The 15,480-nt window shown below is 54.6% G+C and overlaps 1 protein-coding gene, 1 long non-coding RNA gene and 1 other non-coding gene across 3 annotated transcripts in view; all 3 read left to right on the plus strand.

The window, feature by feature from the left end:
* The window catches only part of MEG8 (proline-rich receptor-like protein kinase PERK10), a 125,523-nt gene that overhangs the window by 8,980 nt on the left and 101,063 nt on the right, over nucleotides 1–15,480 (plus strand). Inside the window, exons 3-6 of the long non-coding RNA NR_146189.2 lie at nucleotides 1,213–1,283; nucleotides 1,386–1,532; nucleotides 2,010–2,173; nucleotides 5,159–5,272. This is a non-coding gene — a long non-coding RNA (proline-rich receptor-like protein kinase PERK10). The remainder of the gene's footprint in view (nucleotides 1–1,212; nucleotides 1,284–1,385; nucleotides 1,533–2,009; nucleotides 2,174–5,158; nucleotides 5,273–15,480) is intronic.
* On the plus strand, nucleotides 1,063–8,850 carry LOC132343390 (uncharacterized). Its single transcript, XM_059879363.1, has 4 exons — nucleotides 1,063–1,283; nucleotides 1,386–1,532; nucleotides 2,010–2,173; nucleotides 5,159–8,850. Exon 4 carries the CDS (start codon nucleotides 7,715–7,717, stop codon nucleotides 8,822–8,824), a length of 1,110 nt encoding a protein of 369 aa, XP_059735346.1. The 5' UTR covers nucleotides 1,063–1,283; nucleotides 1,386–1,532; nucleotides 2,010–2,173; nucleotides 5,159–7,714; the 3' UTR covers nucleotides 8,825–8,850.
* On the plus strand, nucleotides 4,041–4,117 carry LOC112443334 (small nucleolar RNA SNORD112). Its single transcript, XR_003031672.1, has one exon. It is a non-coding gene; the product is annotated as a small nucleolar RNA SNORD112 (small nucleolar RNA).

The raw sequence follows: 15,480 nt of genomic DNA on the forward strand, positions 1-15,480 counted from the left end.
TTAACTGGGGTTCAGAGAGCCTGGTTTAGGAAGGAAGAGGCAGAGGCAGTGATCGAAACCAGGCTTAGGCTTTCTTCCCTGCACTGGTGGACGGTGGCAGGGGGAGCATGAGCTGACTCCCCAGGGGCAGTGGGCAGTGGCCATTCAGAGCCCCTGAGGACCGGAGGAGCCACTTTCATTTCATGGCTCGATGGGAGGCAAGACTGAAGGAATGAGGACCTCAGGGTCTGCCCTCGGGTCCCGGAAGACATCCCGTGGTCATTTCCAATCAATTTGGCTACTTTGGATGTGGGCAGAGGGACAGGACAGCTGGCCCAGGGCCTGCTAATTATAGCCACTCGAGTGTTTGTACAGAGCCATTGAGTCCTCCACGTCATGGCTTTTTTCTTGCAGACAAACGAATCCTTTAACCTTTGTTTCTGAGCGCTGGCCCAGCCCCCCCGCCCCCTCCGCCCCGACCCACCAGCACCACCCGCTTGGGGGCGGGAGGTCAGCATGGGACCCCCTCACCCTGAGCCTTACCTTTGACACAGGCGATCAGTGGCTCTGCTTCTGTCCCGTCAGCTGGAGCTCCGCTTCTTTCTAGAAGGTTATTGGATAAACAGGTTTCTTAAGTACTAGGCCAGGTTGGGGTGGTGCATGCACTTTGCACAGTAGCAACTTCCGTCCACTCAGGGCTGTGTCCTGCCTTTCTTAGGGGCCCACGTCACGTCACATGATACAGTCCCCCCAGTGCTGCGTCTGGCTCCCTCCATCATTTGAGTCCTTCCTATGTGCTAGGCCCTGTTTTCATTCTCTTAATCCTCGTAACACCCTTTGAAGGTGTGACTTTTTTCTTATCCCCATTTTTCAGAAGAGGAACCTGAGGCCCAGGACAACCTCAGACCTCATGGGCTGTCCTCCCTTCTCTCTCTGTGCGTCCCGTCGGCCTTGCCCAAGTGTCAGGCCAGTTGAGGTCCACACCGGAGACCCCGCGGCCCCGCCCTTGCTCTGTGACTCCCAAGCTCTGAAGCCCCTCGAGCAAGCCCATCGACTGCACTGTTTTGTCCTGTCCCTGAAAGTAGTCTGCACTAGCTACTCTTTCTGCCCTCCCTCCCCCTAGGCACACAGTAGGGCAGTCAGCATTAGGGGGGAGGCCTGGGGGTGGGGAATCTGAGAGGTGGGCTGCCCCTCACCCTGGGAACCTGGGTATTTTCTCTTCTCCCTTCCCAGGAGGCTGGCAGGTGGGATGGCGGCTTTCTCCAGGAAGGGAGTAGATGCCTGGCCCAGGATCGAATCAAAAGGTCTGAAAAATGATTGCTTTTTATCCCAATTGGTACATGTGAGCAATATGTAAACATGTAGTGTCCTCAGGATGGATCTAACCTGAGCTCTTTGTCCTGCAGCCGTGGCTCACTGCCCGCCGGCGGGCAGTGAGTCAGTGGGTTCCCAAGGCCAAGGAGAGGCCCAGCCCTGGCCCCCCAGGATGGCAGCCCCACCCAGGGGAGTGTGAGGCCCTTCTAGGCTGACCTCAAAGACACCGCTCTCCCCAGGTACGTATGCCCTGCTCTGCCATACAGACAGCCTCTTTGGAGGGGTGAGGCCCTCAAAGGCTGGGGGTGGCAGTTGGGGTTACACAACCTTAAGATGGGAGTCTAATTTAAAAATCCCAAACAATGCTGTTCCTCTTGACTGTCCCTTACATTACCCGCCCCCAGGGTGGTGGTAAAATCTTTCACTATGATTACGAGGAGGGGTGAGGGGGCATGTTTGATGGGGTCTGCTCTGGGGGCAGAGGAGGTAGGCTACCCTGGGTGGAGGCTGGTGGCCTTGGTCAAGGGATTATAATTCCCTTCGCTGGCTCCGGTAGGATGGGGACAGCCATCTTCAAGTATCACCCTGATGCTTTTAATGGAGGAAGCTAGAGAGTGCCTGGTGCACAGTAGGTGATCAGCCGGTGTAAAAATGGTTGTCATCTCAGTGGATCTGTCCCCTAACTGTCCCTTTCAAAGCCCTTCTCATTTTTGTAGAATCCAGAGGGACACCTGGAGGGATAAACAGGTCAGCCTTGGGTCCAGAGGCCCTTTCCTTGTGTCAACCCTGTAACTTTTACTGGCCCAGTGGGACTTAACGTAGCCTTCTGGAGGAAAGAGCATCTTCACGTGGATTTACCCTGGCCCGGAGGCAGATGCAGGTAACCTGGGAGCTGTATTTTACTTTTATTTATCATAAGCATCTTTTGTATCTGCAAAAACTATGACAGACATCTCAAAGTATTCGCCAGGATCAAACCCCATGCAAAATAAAGTGCCATGGAATAAATAGCAGGGGCTTGTGTGCGGAAAAGGTGATTAAGAGCTGGTTGTGTTGGTGGAGGGTTGGCTCACCTGGGCTCACATTTCTTTTGTGCAGAGTCATGGTTGAAAATAAGTGTCTGCCGGGCAGAGGGGCAAGAATTCTAGAAGGTCCTGCCTGTGTCAGCTTGGAGAAGGGAAGACCTTAAGCAGCTAACTGATCAGCTCATCTGTGTGGATGGAGGCCAAGACAAACCCTAACTTTAGATTGATTTGGGTTTCAGGTTGGCCTGGTTTTGTGTTCTTGGGATCTCTGAGCCTTGATGTCTTTATCTGCATAAAGATAAAGGGTCTTCTTAGCTGCGCAGCTAGCCCCATGCCTGCGACAGCTGGAGGGGACCTGGGGGGCAGGCAGAGGTTGGAGTGTCTGGGGAGGGAAGGGGTTCTGATGAGAAGTCAGGGTGTGGCATGCCACCCTGGACTCGCGGGGAGCGGCAGGCAAGGACCTGCACCCCATTTTCAGGGAGCGTGTCAGCCACACGCCCTGTAGGTTAGAACTGGGGAGGGGCAACGTAACAGCTGTGGGTTCTGCCTGGGAATCAGCGGCAGAGGACACTGAGCCCCCGGGTCTCCGCCAGCAAGCCGCAGGGCTGCTGGAGCATGTGGGCTACTCCCTCGGGGCTCCCATGTCCCCTTCGCCCGGGACTGCCTCGTCTCACATTCTCTTGAGTCCTCATTTCCACTTTGCTAAGCTTAGAAAACACGGGCCAGGGCATTAGCTCTCGGGCCTGTTAAAGCTCTTGGGGAGAAAAGGGACTTCTCTCCAGTAGGTGCCTTGCAGACAGACACACGCCCTGTGGGTCTAAAGCGATTTGGGGCCCATGGCGGGTGCAGTTCCAGCTGATGGGCACGCACCTGCTGGCCTCATATCACCTGCTCACCACTCAGAGACCTGGGGCACTCCTGCTTTAGCACATAGAAAATTTCAAAAAAGAGTGATCTGGGGGGCAGGATAAATCCTTCGTGTCTGCAGAACTGATGTGTGTGGGGGGGAATCGACCCACTCCCCATCCATCAGCCAAAATGTGCTTCCTTTCGTATTTGTAAAAAAAAAACGAAGCTAAAAGCTAACAAAACCCCCACAAACAAGTCAAAACAAAAAAACCCACACACAAAATGTTTATTTTAATTATGCAAGAGATGCACTGATAATTAATATACCTATTACTGAAAATCAAACACTGTGGATAAAAGCTAAAACCATCATCAACTCCTCTCTCCTCCCCAACTTCCCACCTCCCCACCAACCACCACCATTTTAAGTGCTGTTATCTGAGTCAGGTGTCTGGTTCCAGATATTTTTTTTCTGTGCATTTGCATATATATCTAAATAGACCCCCTCCAATATATGATTCTGTTTGTTTTCTATGTAAGCTATCTCACAATGTACATTTCTTTTTGCACAGCTTGTTTCTCTTCACTCAAGATCCTGCTTGGAGATCATAAAAAAACACCATTCCTTATTACAACACCTTAATAACCTGTACTCTGTACACGTACTGGAGTTGGGTTAACCATCTCGTTGCTGTCACGAAAGCCCCGCGGTTCTTAGCCCATGGTGGGGGGTGTAGTGCTGCTGGCTTATGGAAGCAGGTGTTAAGTAATTGCTAAGGTCTGAGTTTGAGGAGTGGGCTCACGAGTGTTTATGTCATTATTACAAATGAATATATGAATGCATATGGTAGAAAAAGAAAAGCAAGACATGCCGGGATCTATGATGAAAAAGTGTTTATGAACAAAGGGTCGTGATTAATCCAGTTCTGCACAAAGTACTAAGGTCCATTAAAGACAATAGGTCTCGGCTGTTTCATTCCTTTTAAGAGCTGTTTAATATTCCGGGGTGTGTTTGCATCATTGTTTGTTAGAGCCTCCTCTATTGTTGAAAGCCCCAGCTGTAAGTCTGCTGGGGTAGGCGAGCGTGTGCATATAGACGCTTTGGTCAAAGTCCTGGTCGTCGGGCGGTCCCTGGTTCACATTGTGCTCGTTACATTATTTAAAAAAATAAATAAGAAAGACAGATAAAATAGAAGTGGTCCTGGCACAGATAAATGAGGAGAGCGTGTCATGAACCGAGGTTTTAATTAATAGGATTCTGCTGAACTGATGCCAGCTAAAAAAGATCTAAGCTGTCCCGTTTTTGTTTTTTAGTGTGTGTTATTGCTAACGACCCTGCAATGAGCATTCTTGTAGCTGAATATGTAAACACATCCCCAACTGTGCTTTTACCCCGGCTTCTTAGAGGTGGGATAGCTAGATTAAATGGTTTGCAGCGAAGTTTATTTTCACTGAGTGATCTTTCTAAAATGCCATTTTGACCTTGTCACTGTCTTGCTTTAAATCCTCCATCTGACTTCCCGGAGCTTCTGGGATGTGGTCCAAGAACCTTAGCCTGGCACGTTAAGACCCTTCAGGGTCTGGCTGGAGGCTCCCCAGCCCTGTGCCCCCTCCCCATGTGTGCATGTGAATACACACACACACACACACACACACGTATGCATGCACATACGTGTGCTAAGCGCACTATAGCCCCCACCAGCTGCCTTGTTCTCTCTGTGTGTGCCCTGCCTTTTACCCTTTGGGGCTCCAGCCAGCTTCGCCTTGGCCCTTAAGACCAGGCTTGAAATATTTCCTGGGTGAACCCAAATTTAGAGGCACGTCTTCCCCCCCACCCCAACACCTCATTTAAAATTTCAGTAAAGTGTAGTCTGTGGAATTCTGACACGTCTTTGACTTGTTTGCTTCATCCAGAAGAACAGTTTGCATTTTTCTAGAATTTGTGAAACTGGCCACATGTTAATTACCCTTTTTTCCTTGTCCCTTTTCAGTGACCTCGGCTCCCGTGTTGCCAGGATCCGACCTCTCCTAGTTGAAAACAGCCTCGTGTTCCCCTGGGCCGAGGGGCAGCTCCAGAGGACTGGCTGAGTGCTCCGCGGCACTGGGTGAGTCCTCAGAATGCCGTCTTACTGCAGACACACACCCGGGGGGCGGGCTGGCATCCCCCAAACTGCTCCGTCCTGAGTGCACATGCCAGGCTCCCTGAGGCCCTTGGAACCCTGAGTCTTGGGGTGCAGGGGTCGGGTGCTTTACATCTGAGGGTTGGAGTGGCAGTGATGTGATTTGGGGGCATAATTATACCCTGGAAACGGTTCCTTGTGCCTTTTGTGACCCGCTCCTTGCCAGAGAGAAACAGGGGCTGTGGAACATGAGACGGAGGAATGACAGCTGGGGTGAGGGTGACAGCTGGGGTGGTGGAGACGTGCTGGGGAGAGGACTGGCTAAGAGTGGCGCTTGGGATACGTCATGTTCTAGAAAGAGTACCAGCTTCCAGGTGTAGAGGGGCCGTGATGCCATGCCTCCTTCGCCCTGGGGTGGGGCAGAGGCCTTCACCTGCCTGTCAGGAGGAGAAGCACCAGGGTGTTCCGGGGCTTTGGTCCCCTCTTTTACCCTGGGGTGGGGGTGGGAGGGAGCCCCCCATCAGGGCAGCCATCTTGAGCACACACACTTGGCTCCGGGGCCACACACAGAGCTGTGTGTCTTTGGCAAATCCCCAAGGATTTTTGGGCCTCAGTTTCCTGATGTCGCAGGAGGAATGCTAATCCACCCCCGGAGTGCCGTGGGGTCGAGTGGGACAGTCACACAACTAAATCAGCCTCTGCAGCAGTCGCCACGCTGTTTGCAGCAGAAACCAGCAGCCTTTCCAGCTCATCCTGTCCCAAGTGCTTAACCTCCCTCCAGAGGCACAGGCGGCTCCTTTTCAGGGCAGGGAGACCCACAGGGGCCAACGGAGCCGAGAGGGCAAGTGCCGGGTGGGGAGCAGCCCCGGTCCCCTCACCCCAGCGTGGACACCCCCAAGGGAGATTCGGGGCCTTTCCTCAAACCCTGCGGGGGGTGGAAAGGGGCTGCCCCCACTGGTCTTAATTGGGTTCTCCTAAAAAGTTTGGCCACTATTGATTCTTTTTTTTATAACTACATATAAAACGTCGGACTGCTCTTCAGGCAGATTTTTTAGACTTGTATTTTATAGAGTTTGGCAAGAGCGGTTCACAAGGAGCAGTGGTTACAGTCTCCAGAGGTTAATAATTCCTGGAAAAACTTCTGGCTAAACCGGACTTCTCCTAAATTTCACAAGAACGGCTCCCTGGGCTGGGCCCAGCCTAAATGAGGTTTCTGTGCATCAGTGCAGCCTCACCTAGTTGGAAGCATGGCTGGCCTTTGACACAAAAGTGAACTTCCTCGGCCACTGAGCACAAAGACCCCTCTCTCCTAAATTTTTGGTGTATTCACCCCAGAGCCTGGGCTTGGGCTGACCCACGTCTTGTGCTGTTTCTCTGCGCTGTTAGGGGAGCCGTCTGTGCCTCTAGCGTGCAGCCCCTTGCATCCCTAACACCCTTGTGTCCGGGCGAGGGTGCCGGGCTGTGTCTATGTGTGGGGCAAGACGAACTGTTAGTGGGAGGCCCCCTCCCCTCTGCAGTCAAGCTGACCCGCTGGGGCCCAGAGGTGGGCTGCCCCGGGGCCTCTGCCCTATTAGAGATTTGGGGAGGTGACTTTTCGCATCCATACTAAAGCTATTCAAAGAATTCTTTGGGGGCTCTCCCCGATCAGAAGCCTTTCTTTTTCTAAGTGCGTGATTTCTTCTGCCGCACCCCGCTTCCCCCCGCCACCCCCCCCCCGCACCTCCATGCGATGCCGCAGAGGTGGTGACGCACTTGTAAATACTTAACCAAACATTTTCGCAGCGATAGTTTCAGAGCCATCTTTTAACTGATTAAAACAACAGCAACGACAGAAAACAACCACAAAGCGCCTTCCCCCCCACAACCTTTCCCCTGAGGCTCTGAGAAAGCAAACAGTTCCTCCCAGGGCTGCTCCCAGCGCCTAAGCAGTGTGGTGGGGCAGTCTGTCTGTCTGTCTGCGGAGCCAGCCCGCACTCCACCTGCAACACGCTGCTGCCCCCCCACGGCGGGTCCGAGCAGCTGTCGGGACCCCGCGGCCGACAGATAGAGCCTGCCCGGCAGATTGGGCTGTCGGGAGGGGGACAATGAGGCAGTAGTGAGAAAGGGCTCGTCCTGGGGTCGCTGGGTGCCTTGGCCCTCCCTGAGTCTTTCCTGCCTGCCCATGAGAGGTGCGTCCCTACCCGCAAGACAGACCGACAGCAGCCTGGTCATTTCAGACAAGGACCCCAGGCTGGACCCTCAGCCGGCCTGACACAGACACAGACACACACACACACACACACACACACACACACTCACACATACTCAGTGCCTGCACTGGGAACAAAGACAAGAAAACTCCTTTAGAAACTGCAGAACAGAGCCTCGTCTAGCGGGGTCCCCTGATAAAGGCCCCGTCCACCCAGAGTTCCTGGGAACCGAGCCCCCATGAATGGGCCTAAAGGGCCAGCGCCTAACACACAGCCCAGACCGCACTCATCAACATGCAGGCCCCTCGCCCCCACCACCAGGCGAGGGGGCTTTCACGGGTCCTCAGCGCATCCAAGTCACGGTCCAGCAGCCGGCCGAATCCGGGGCTGCGGCCCAGTCTCCAGAAAAGGGTTCTGTTTTTCCCATGACCGGGCCAGACCCTCAACTCAGCAGACAACACCACCACCCCCTCTTCCCACACCACCTCTGTCCCCCCAACCACAGAAAGGCTCCCCCCACCCTCTGCTCCAGCCTGTTGCCCCAGAGAGGACCCAGGCCAGCATCTCTGGGCCTGGGAGCCGGGGCGAGACCTTGACCACTCCAGGTGGCCCGGCCCATGAGATGGGGGTTTGGCTGCAGGACAGCCCCCCACCCTCCCCCCTTCCCCGCGCCGGCCCAGCACTCACCCCCATTCTCCGCTCCTCTCCCTCACTGCCTCACCGAGACAGAAGCGCTCCACCGGCCATCTCGGTGCCTGTGCCATTGAGCTCAGGGCTAGGGACCTGGGAACGCGTCAGCATCCTTGCTGTGACCCCAGCCCGCCTCCGCCGCGGCCAGCCCCGCTCGGGACTTAGCGCTGCAGGAGCTTCTCGAAGGCCTAGACGTGCGCGGGCTGCCAGCCTGGGCAGGGAGCCGTGCGGCAGCCTCCCGGCCAAGTACCGGCCTGCCTCTCTCTGCTCGGATGCCTCCCGTAACAGGGAGCTCCCTCTCTCCCTGAGCAGCCAGCTCGGGGCTCGCACACCGAGCTGCTTCGCCGAGCCCTCCCCGCTTTCTGCATCTGCCTCCGCGGCTCCGACGCAGCCCCCTCGCCCCCTCTGCCCTTGGCTCTTTGCGGGCGGCACGCTCCTTCCCGGGGCTCTCCAGAGCGAGCCCCCCGTCCACGGTGGGATCAGGTTAGGGGTTCCCCAGCCCCGTCCGATCTCGGCCGTCGACACCTGTCCCGGGGCGCGTCTGCCCCGGCCCGCCCGCATCCGGGACGGAGCCCTTTGCCCTGCTGTTCTGCAGAGAGCCCAGGGGAGGGCGCGGGTCTCCCCTCCCGGGTCCAGCTGCTCAGGAGCTATCTGTTAAGCGGCTTCCGAGCCCTCTCGGTTTTTTATGGCCCCTCTGCTAGTTGCTAGGGAGAACGCTCTCTATGCAACCCCCCTGCCTTTTCCGCAGGAGCCGCCGGCAGCCGGGCCGGCCCTGGTCAGCCCACAGCGGCGGCGACCGCCGCGGCAGGCGCCCGCGGCGGGGCTGGGGGCTCCCTGGCTGCGCTTCCCGGCTCTCTAACTGGGAGACCACGCGATTCCTCTTACTTTTCAGAGCCTCGGGTTTTCCTCTGTGAAACGGAGATGAGAGGGGGCTTCCGCACCGGCTCAGAGGGAGGCTAAATGAGATAAGTGCAGCTCAGCACTCACTAGACAGCTCATCAGGGCTGGTAGGGTAGACCATGGGACTCAGGGAGCGACGCACGCACGCATGTAACAAGTGTCGCAGCAAAGAATACCGCCTGGTTTTCGGAGGCCCTGCTCCGAATACAGACAGGGACTTCACGGGGCAGAGACCCCTCTGTGGGCTCCACCAGCACAAATTAACTCAGCCAGAGGAGGCCTGTGGGCCTGTGAGCTCACAGTAGATGCTTAGAGTAGGCCACAAAAAAGATGGGCAAGCCCACATCTGCCTTTAATATGGCAAGCATTGGCACTGTTTACAAACAGCACGAGAGGACCCCCGGGGTAAGGCAAAGGAACATTTTTCTTGGCTGCTCCCTAGAAGGACTATCTGAGACAAAGGGCAGAGGTGTCTGGGAAGAGAAGCCCAGTGGAGTCCAAGCACCCCACAAAGTGTGGGGTGGAGCCATCCTTCCGGGCACTCAATTCTCCAAACCACTGCAGGGCACCTACCTTCACGGGCCCAGATTTGGCTGGAAGGCTGGACACAGAGCAGTGCCAATCGGCTGGCTTCTTGTCCTCCAAGCTCAGTCTGGTGGGGGAAAGAGAAGGGAGTCAGTCACTGTAAATCAAGTGATGCTACTGACATCATGGTGCCCTGTCTTCTAGGAGACAAGCCCCGAGCCAGGCTGTCTGCCTAGAACTCAGCCCCAGCAGGAACTCTTGAGCACCAACCTCAAAAATCCCCATTAGCGTGATGGAGAAACTGAGGCAGGAAAAGATGAAGTCCCATACTCACCGACTCTCAAGCTGGTGTGAGGGCCAGCTAGGCTGGAACCCCAGTCTGTCCGAGACTCCCCACCACACCCTGCTGCTGCAGAGAGCTCAGCGAGGCTCTGCTGAGTGCTGGGGGGTGTGGGTGGGCAAGGGACGGAGTGAATAGTTATAAGCACCTCCCAGCAGTGGGTGCTTGAGATCCCAGCTCCTCTGTGGCTCAATCTGTTTGAAGGGCAGATTCCAAATTAGGTGGTAGCACCTATTGGCAGAGGCTTATAAAAGTGGCATTATTAACCTGACGTAGAGGGGGCCCTGCCCACGTCCAGGCAGATTGCAGATCAAGGGGGCTGGATCTTGTTTGCGTGGACAGGGAGTTAGAGGGAGGGGCGGGAGAGCACCCGGGGGGCCCCACTAGGGGCAGCTTCCTGGGCAGGACTAGCTGTGGCCGTGGATGAGGGCTTGCTGGCTGAGGGCCGAGGGAGGGAGTCCCCTCCCCCAGGCAAATACCCAGCCTAGAGCCCACTCTCAAGGGCAGGGACCCCAGCCCCTTTCCCTGACACAGACCAGGTCGGGGGGGGCCCCCCTGCCCTTCAGTTTCCCCATCATCTCTGTCGGAGAGCCCCTGTTCCCGTGCCGTCCCTCCAGCCCCCACCCCGGCCACAGTGCACATCCCCGGACACCTGTCTGCTCCTTTGAGCAGTATTCAAAACAGAAGACTTCCACGTCCGGGAGGGAGGGAGCCACGGGGAGCGCTGTGGACGGGAGGAAGGAGAGGGGAACTGCGCCCCCCACTCAAAGAGGAGGCTCTGCAGCTGGGCAGGAGTTGGGTCACTTGAGATTTGTGCCAACTCACGGTGCAGTGGAATCAAGACAGTCTGAGTTCTTCAGACACCAGCTGAGCGTCTGTGGCGCCCCCAAGTGCCACAAGGGGGCTGCCTGGGCCACATTTTTGAGCCCGGAAAGTGAGGAGGGGGAGGTAGACCCATGGGGACCGGGGCCCTGTTTGATTTTTTTTTGTTTGGCTTCTGCGGAGGCAGCGATTTTGATTTTCCTTGCCAGCCCCGGATACCTGTGTGCGCCATGCGCGCCAGGGGGCTGGGGGCAGCCAGGGAGGGGCGGCTCACCCTACCTTGGGGGTGACTGCAGGCTGCGCCCCGCCCTCACTGAGAGAGGACCCAGCTGCAAAGCAGCAAGCTGTGGGGAGGGTCCCGGGAGCTGGTCCGATGGCCGGCTTTCCAAAGTGGGGAAGGCAGGCTGAGGGAGGGAGCGTTTGCAGGCGGGGCAGAGGATGCTCAGGCGCCCAGGAAGCAGACTGCAGTCTGGCAGCTGCAGGAGGGCCAGAGAGGGGAGAGGCGGGGGTGGGGGGTGCAGGGGGGGCAGGGGTGAGGGGCCCAGGGGTCTGGGAAGCTTGATGTGGACCTGGGCTCGGGCGTCAGTGAGTTTCCAGTGATGTCACTGACCGGAAAGAGGAGGGCTGGGGTGGGGAACAGAGGGGCTGGTGATGGTGGGGCCAGCTTGGCACACAGCTGGAGGACCAAAGCCACCTCCTCTTGTCCTCCCCAGAGAGCCAAACAAGGAAAGAGAAAGGAAAAAAAAGTTTAACAAGCTAGATAGCCGAATCCTATCTGAGCTGGTCCCAGGGAAGGAGTCATCAGGTGGCCAGGTCTGCCTTGGAGAAGGTGGGCCCTTTAGGAGTCAGAAGAGGGTGCACGGCACTAGGAGGCCCTGGGGGGTGGGCAGAGGGGCCAGGGAAGGGCAGGAGTGCCTAGGAAAGGGACCAGATGGCCCTGGGCGTCCGGGGGAGAATGGGGAGGTCTAAGGGATATAGCAGGGGCTGGGAGGGGTGCATAGGAGGGGCTGGGAGGTAGGGCGCTGGGGTAGCAGGTAGGTGTCTCGCTCTGCACCCTTGTGCTTTCTCCCCTTAACCTCCCCACCTTAGAATGGCTTGCTTTCACCCATCCAGGCCCCTCTCTTGTCCCCTTTTCACTCGGAGGCTTTTTTTTTTTGCCTGTGAGTCAGCCCCCTACAGCCCTCCAGGAATCAGCTCAGACCCTGGACCCCTTAGCTCTTTTATGTGGCTTCCCGTCTCCTACTTCCTTGGCTCCTGCACTTTTTTAAGATATTGTTTATTATTATTATCTTCATTTCATGACCACTGCACTTTATTTTTACATGTTGATTTTAAAAACCTTTGATTATGATTAATTTCCAACAACATAAAAGTGGAGAAAATGGTAACCTGTTTTCATCACAATTTACCATTTTCCTGCTGCTGCAGGCCAACAACTCCCAGCCCCTGTCCTTCCGTTGAGACTCCATACTGTCCTTCCACGACTCCCACTTGCCCCCAGACTCCTCTGAAGCAAATTCAGACACCATACCTTTTCCTCCAGGATTTGTCAGTGTGAGTCTCTAACAAAGAAGGACTCTTTTCTGTTTTGCAAACATAACTACAATGCCATTATCAAAGTTAAAAAATTAACAGCATTTTTTTAATGTCATCCAATAGCTATTCGGCATTCAAATAGCCCCAACTGACTCATAAATTTCTTTTACACTCGGCTTGTTCAAATCAGTGTCCAGATTCTTTCCTGCACTTTCAAGGGGGGCACCGGGATTGTAGGAAGTAAGTGCAGCTACAAATCCAGGGGTTTGCATAGCTACTTTCCCCTTAAGTGAGTAACCCAACCTCAGGAAGCTTCAGTTTTCTCACTGAAAGTGGAGCAAATTCTGGGTCTCCGCTGGGGTCATTTAGAGGATTTGAGATAATGCACATGAAGCCCCCAGACCTGTATTTAATACATAGCAGACATACTAGCAAACGGAGGCTGCTAGAGTTATCCTCCACCCAGCCCCCCCCCCGGAAACTTCTAAAGAGAGGCTGGGGTAGGCAAATCAGAGTTGGCAATCATCCAGAAAACAAAAGGCTCCTGGCAATCCAGACCCTCTGAGTGATGAGGAAAGTACGTGCACTAAATCCCAACAGAGCAGCCTAATGTCAGGGAGGCTGGGACCTCCCAGCTGGCTTGCAACTCAGTTATCCTACAGCCGACAGCAGCTGCTGCAACCTGGGACCCACTCAGGACCCCACGGGTTGCCAGTCCACTAGGTGGCACTCTCTGCTGTGTGTCCAGGAGGGACCCCCGACCCTCACCTGCCCTGGCCACCTCCCAGTTCCAGGTGCCATGGGGGGTTGCACACCACAAAAACATTGCAGATAATTCCTAGAAAACATCATGCAAGATACAGTGGTTTTTTTCCCACGTAAATCCTAGCCCCATTGTAGACACAGTTGGAATGAAGGTTTTAGGATCCTCTGCTCAGGCCAGTTGCTGGTATGTCCATGTGCTCTTTCAGTCGTTGCCCCAGCTACATCTGATGTCCCTTTATGTCACAGATGAGAGGACTTGGAGAGGTTAGTGAGTTGTCTGAGACTGGCTTGGAAGCAGGACCCAGGATCCCGACCCAGGTCTGTTGGAAGGATGAATGCATCAAGATGCACCAGTGGAGGGGTGGCTGGCCGGCTGATGAAGGCTGTAGATTTGAGGGAGTGAATTAAAGTGCAGAGGGCAGATGGATGGATAAATGAGGGGGAACAGTCGGTTTCTCACCAACACCAAGGGCTCACTTGATTTGTGAAGAGAGGTCTCCTCCGAGTGGAGCTTTCTGGGAAAGCTCCTGCCTTCTGCGCTGCCTCTGAGCACAGTCACTGTCTCAGGGGGCTCCAGGCAACAGGTGGGCTGCCAGGCGGTGGGGATCAAGTCCCAGCGGTGGTGCTTGAGCTGCTCGGTTGCAGCCCTCGGTCCCAGCTGCTTTCATGCTGCACTGAGGGCCAGAAGACAATCCCCTTGCCACTGCCTCTCCTGGATGACCGAGCCCTGAGCCCAACCCCGTGCTCAGTCTCGACATAGTCTTCAGTCATCAGAGCAGCCCTCCACTGCAGCAGCCATTGTCCTCAGTCAAGACAGAAGGAAGCTGAGGTTCGAAGTGGCCCGTGTCTTGCCCCACAGCATGTAGGGGGCAATTGCAGAGCTAGGATTTGATCCCTTGTCTGCTCTTCCACCAAACCCATACTCTCTTCATGTCTTCTCTCTCTGACCATGCCTGGGAAAAATCTGTACTCCTTGGGGTTCACCCATGTCAGACTCAGCTTCCTGGCCTGTCAGGGAGCCAAACTTCTGTCCCCCAGACCTTAAATGTATTTCTCAGGCAACTTCTTCTCTGCTTCATCTCACTTTTAATTATCACAAATGTAGGGGCCAAACTTATCATTGATATCCCGCAGTGCAGTTATCCAAGTTATGAGTTAAATTTATGGTAGCTCCGATTATGACTGAATGCTCAGGGAAGCAGAGGTAGACTCTAGAGGCAGAAGGTGTGCAAGGCAAGGAGAGAGGGAAGCAGACAGGGGCTGAAGGGGCGATCAGTGGTGTCCCTGGAGACCTGGCTTAACTTCAGCAGTTGTGTTTTGATAATCTGCTTAGGGGCTAAATTGTGTTACACACACCCTAGATGCTCAGATTTCAATCCCAGCCCTGCCATTAATTAGTTTTGTGAGTTTGGATAAAGTGTTTAATCTCTGTGCCTCAGTTTCCGCATTTGTAGTCTGGAAATCCCAGTAGTGTTCGTACTTTCTTAATGGGCGCTTGAAGATGAAATGAGTCAAACACTTAAAGTGCTTTGAGCAATGTGTCCCATATGGTGAGGATGCAATAAAAATTTCATTATAATTAAAATTGCAGTTGTTATTGCTGTTTTCCATGAGATGGCATTTAGTATGTCTGACTGGTAATCTTTATCCATACTTTACAGGCAGCTGAGTAGGTACCCATAGAGGTGTGTGAGCCTTTGCCTGTGGAGAGGGCAATCAGGGAAATAGAAAAACGAATATGCGTCGATGATTTCATTTCTAGTTATGTACACAAGAGTTATATGTACCCAATGGACATGTTCCATCTGACGAAAGCTTAAGCCTTGCAATAGGTGAATCTGCCCTGCAGGAATTTTCTTGGGGGTCTTGAGAGTATTAGAGAGATTGGATGGGAGCTGAGAAGAAGCTGAGTAGGTGAAGGGCAAGATGAAGAAATAAAATTGTCTTGGTTAAGCTTCGTGGCTTCTGGAAGCAGTGGGCAAGTTCTCCATGTGTACTCTCTCCAAACTTCTCTCATGACGTGTTTTTTTTTTTTTTTGGTGGGGGCTGCAGGGGAGCCTAGAAAATAGCCACATTAGACATGTTTCTTGTTTGGTCTTTTGAGGTTGGCCAATTGGCACAAAGAATGGTTCCAGTTGAGTCTCACAGCATGTGAGACACGAGGGTGGTGTGACCTCCTCCCATTCCTGGGCAGAACATTTGCAACTTAAGCCTAGGTGGCATGTGGCTGCGCGTGGGGTGGCACCAGGGGGAGCGAATGCATTTGGATGCCCTAACAACCATGCGGTAGGAGATGGGTTTAGCATCTCTGCTGACTTGCTGGGCCATGCTGGGCAGATTTTCCCAGGATGACCTGATCCCGGAATCCATGCAAGTCCTGTGGGAACTGTCAACCACTGCCATCTCCTCCAAGAAGGTTGGCTTAT

Source organism: Bos taurus, chromosome 21 (assembly GCF_002263795.3).
Source record: "Bos taurus isolate L1 Dominette 01449 registration number 42190680 breed Hereford chromosome 21, ARS-UCD2.0, whole genome shotgun sequence".
NCBI lineage: Eukaryota > Metazoa > Chordata > Mammalia > Artiodactyla > Bovidae > Bos > Bos taurus.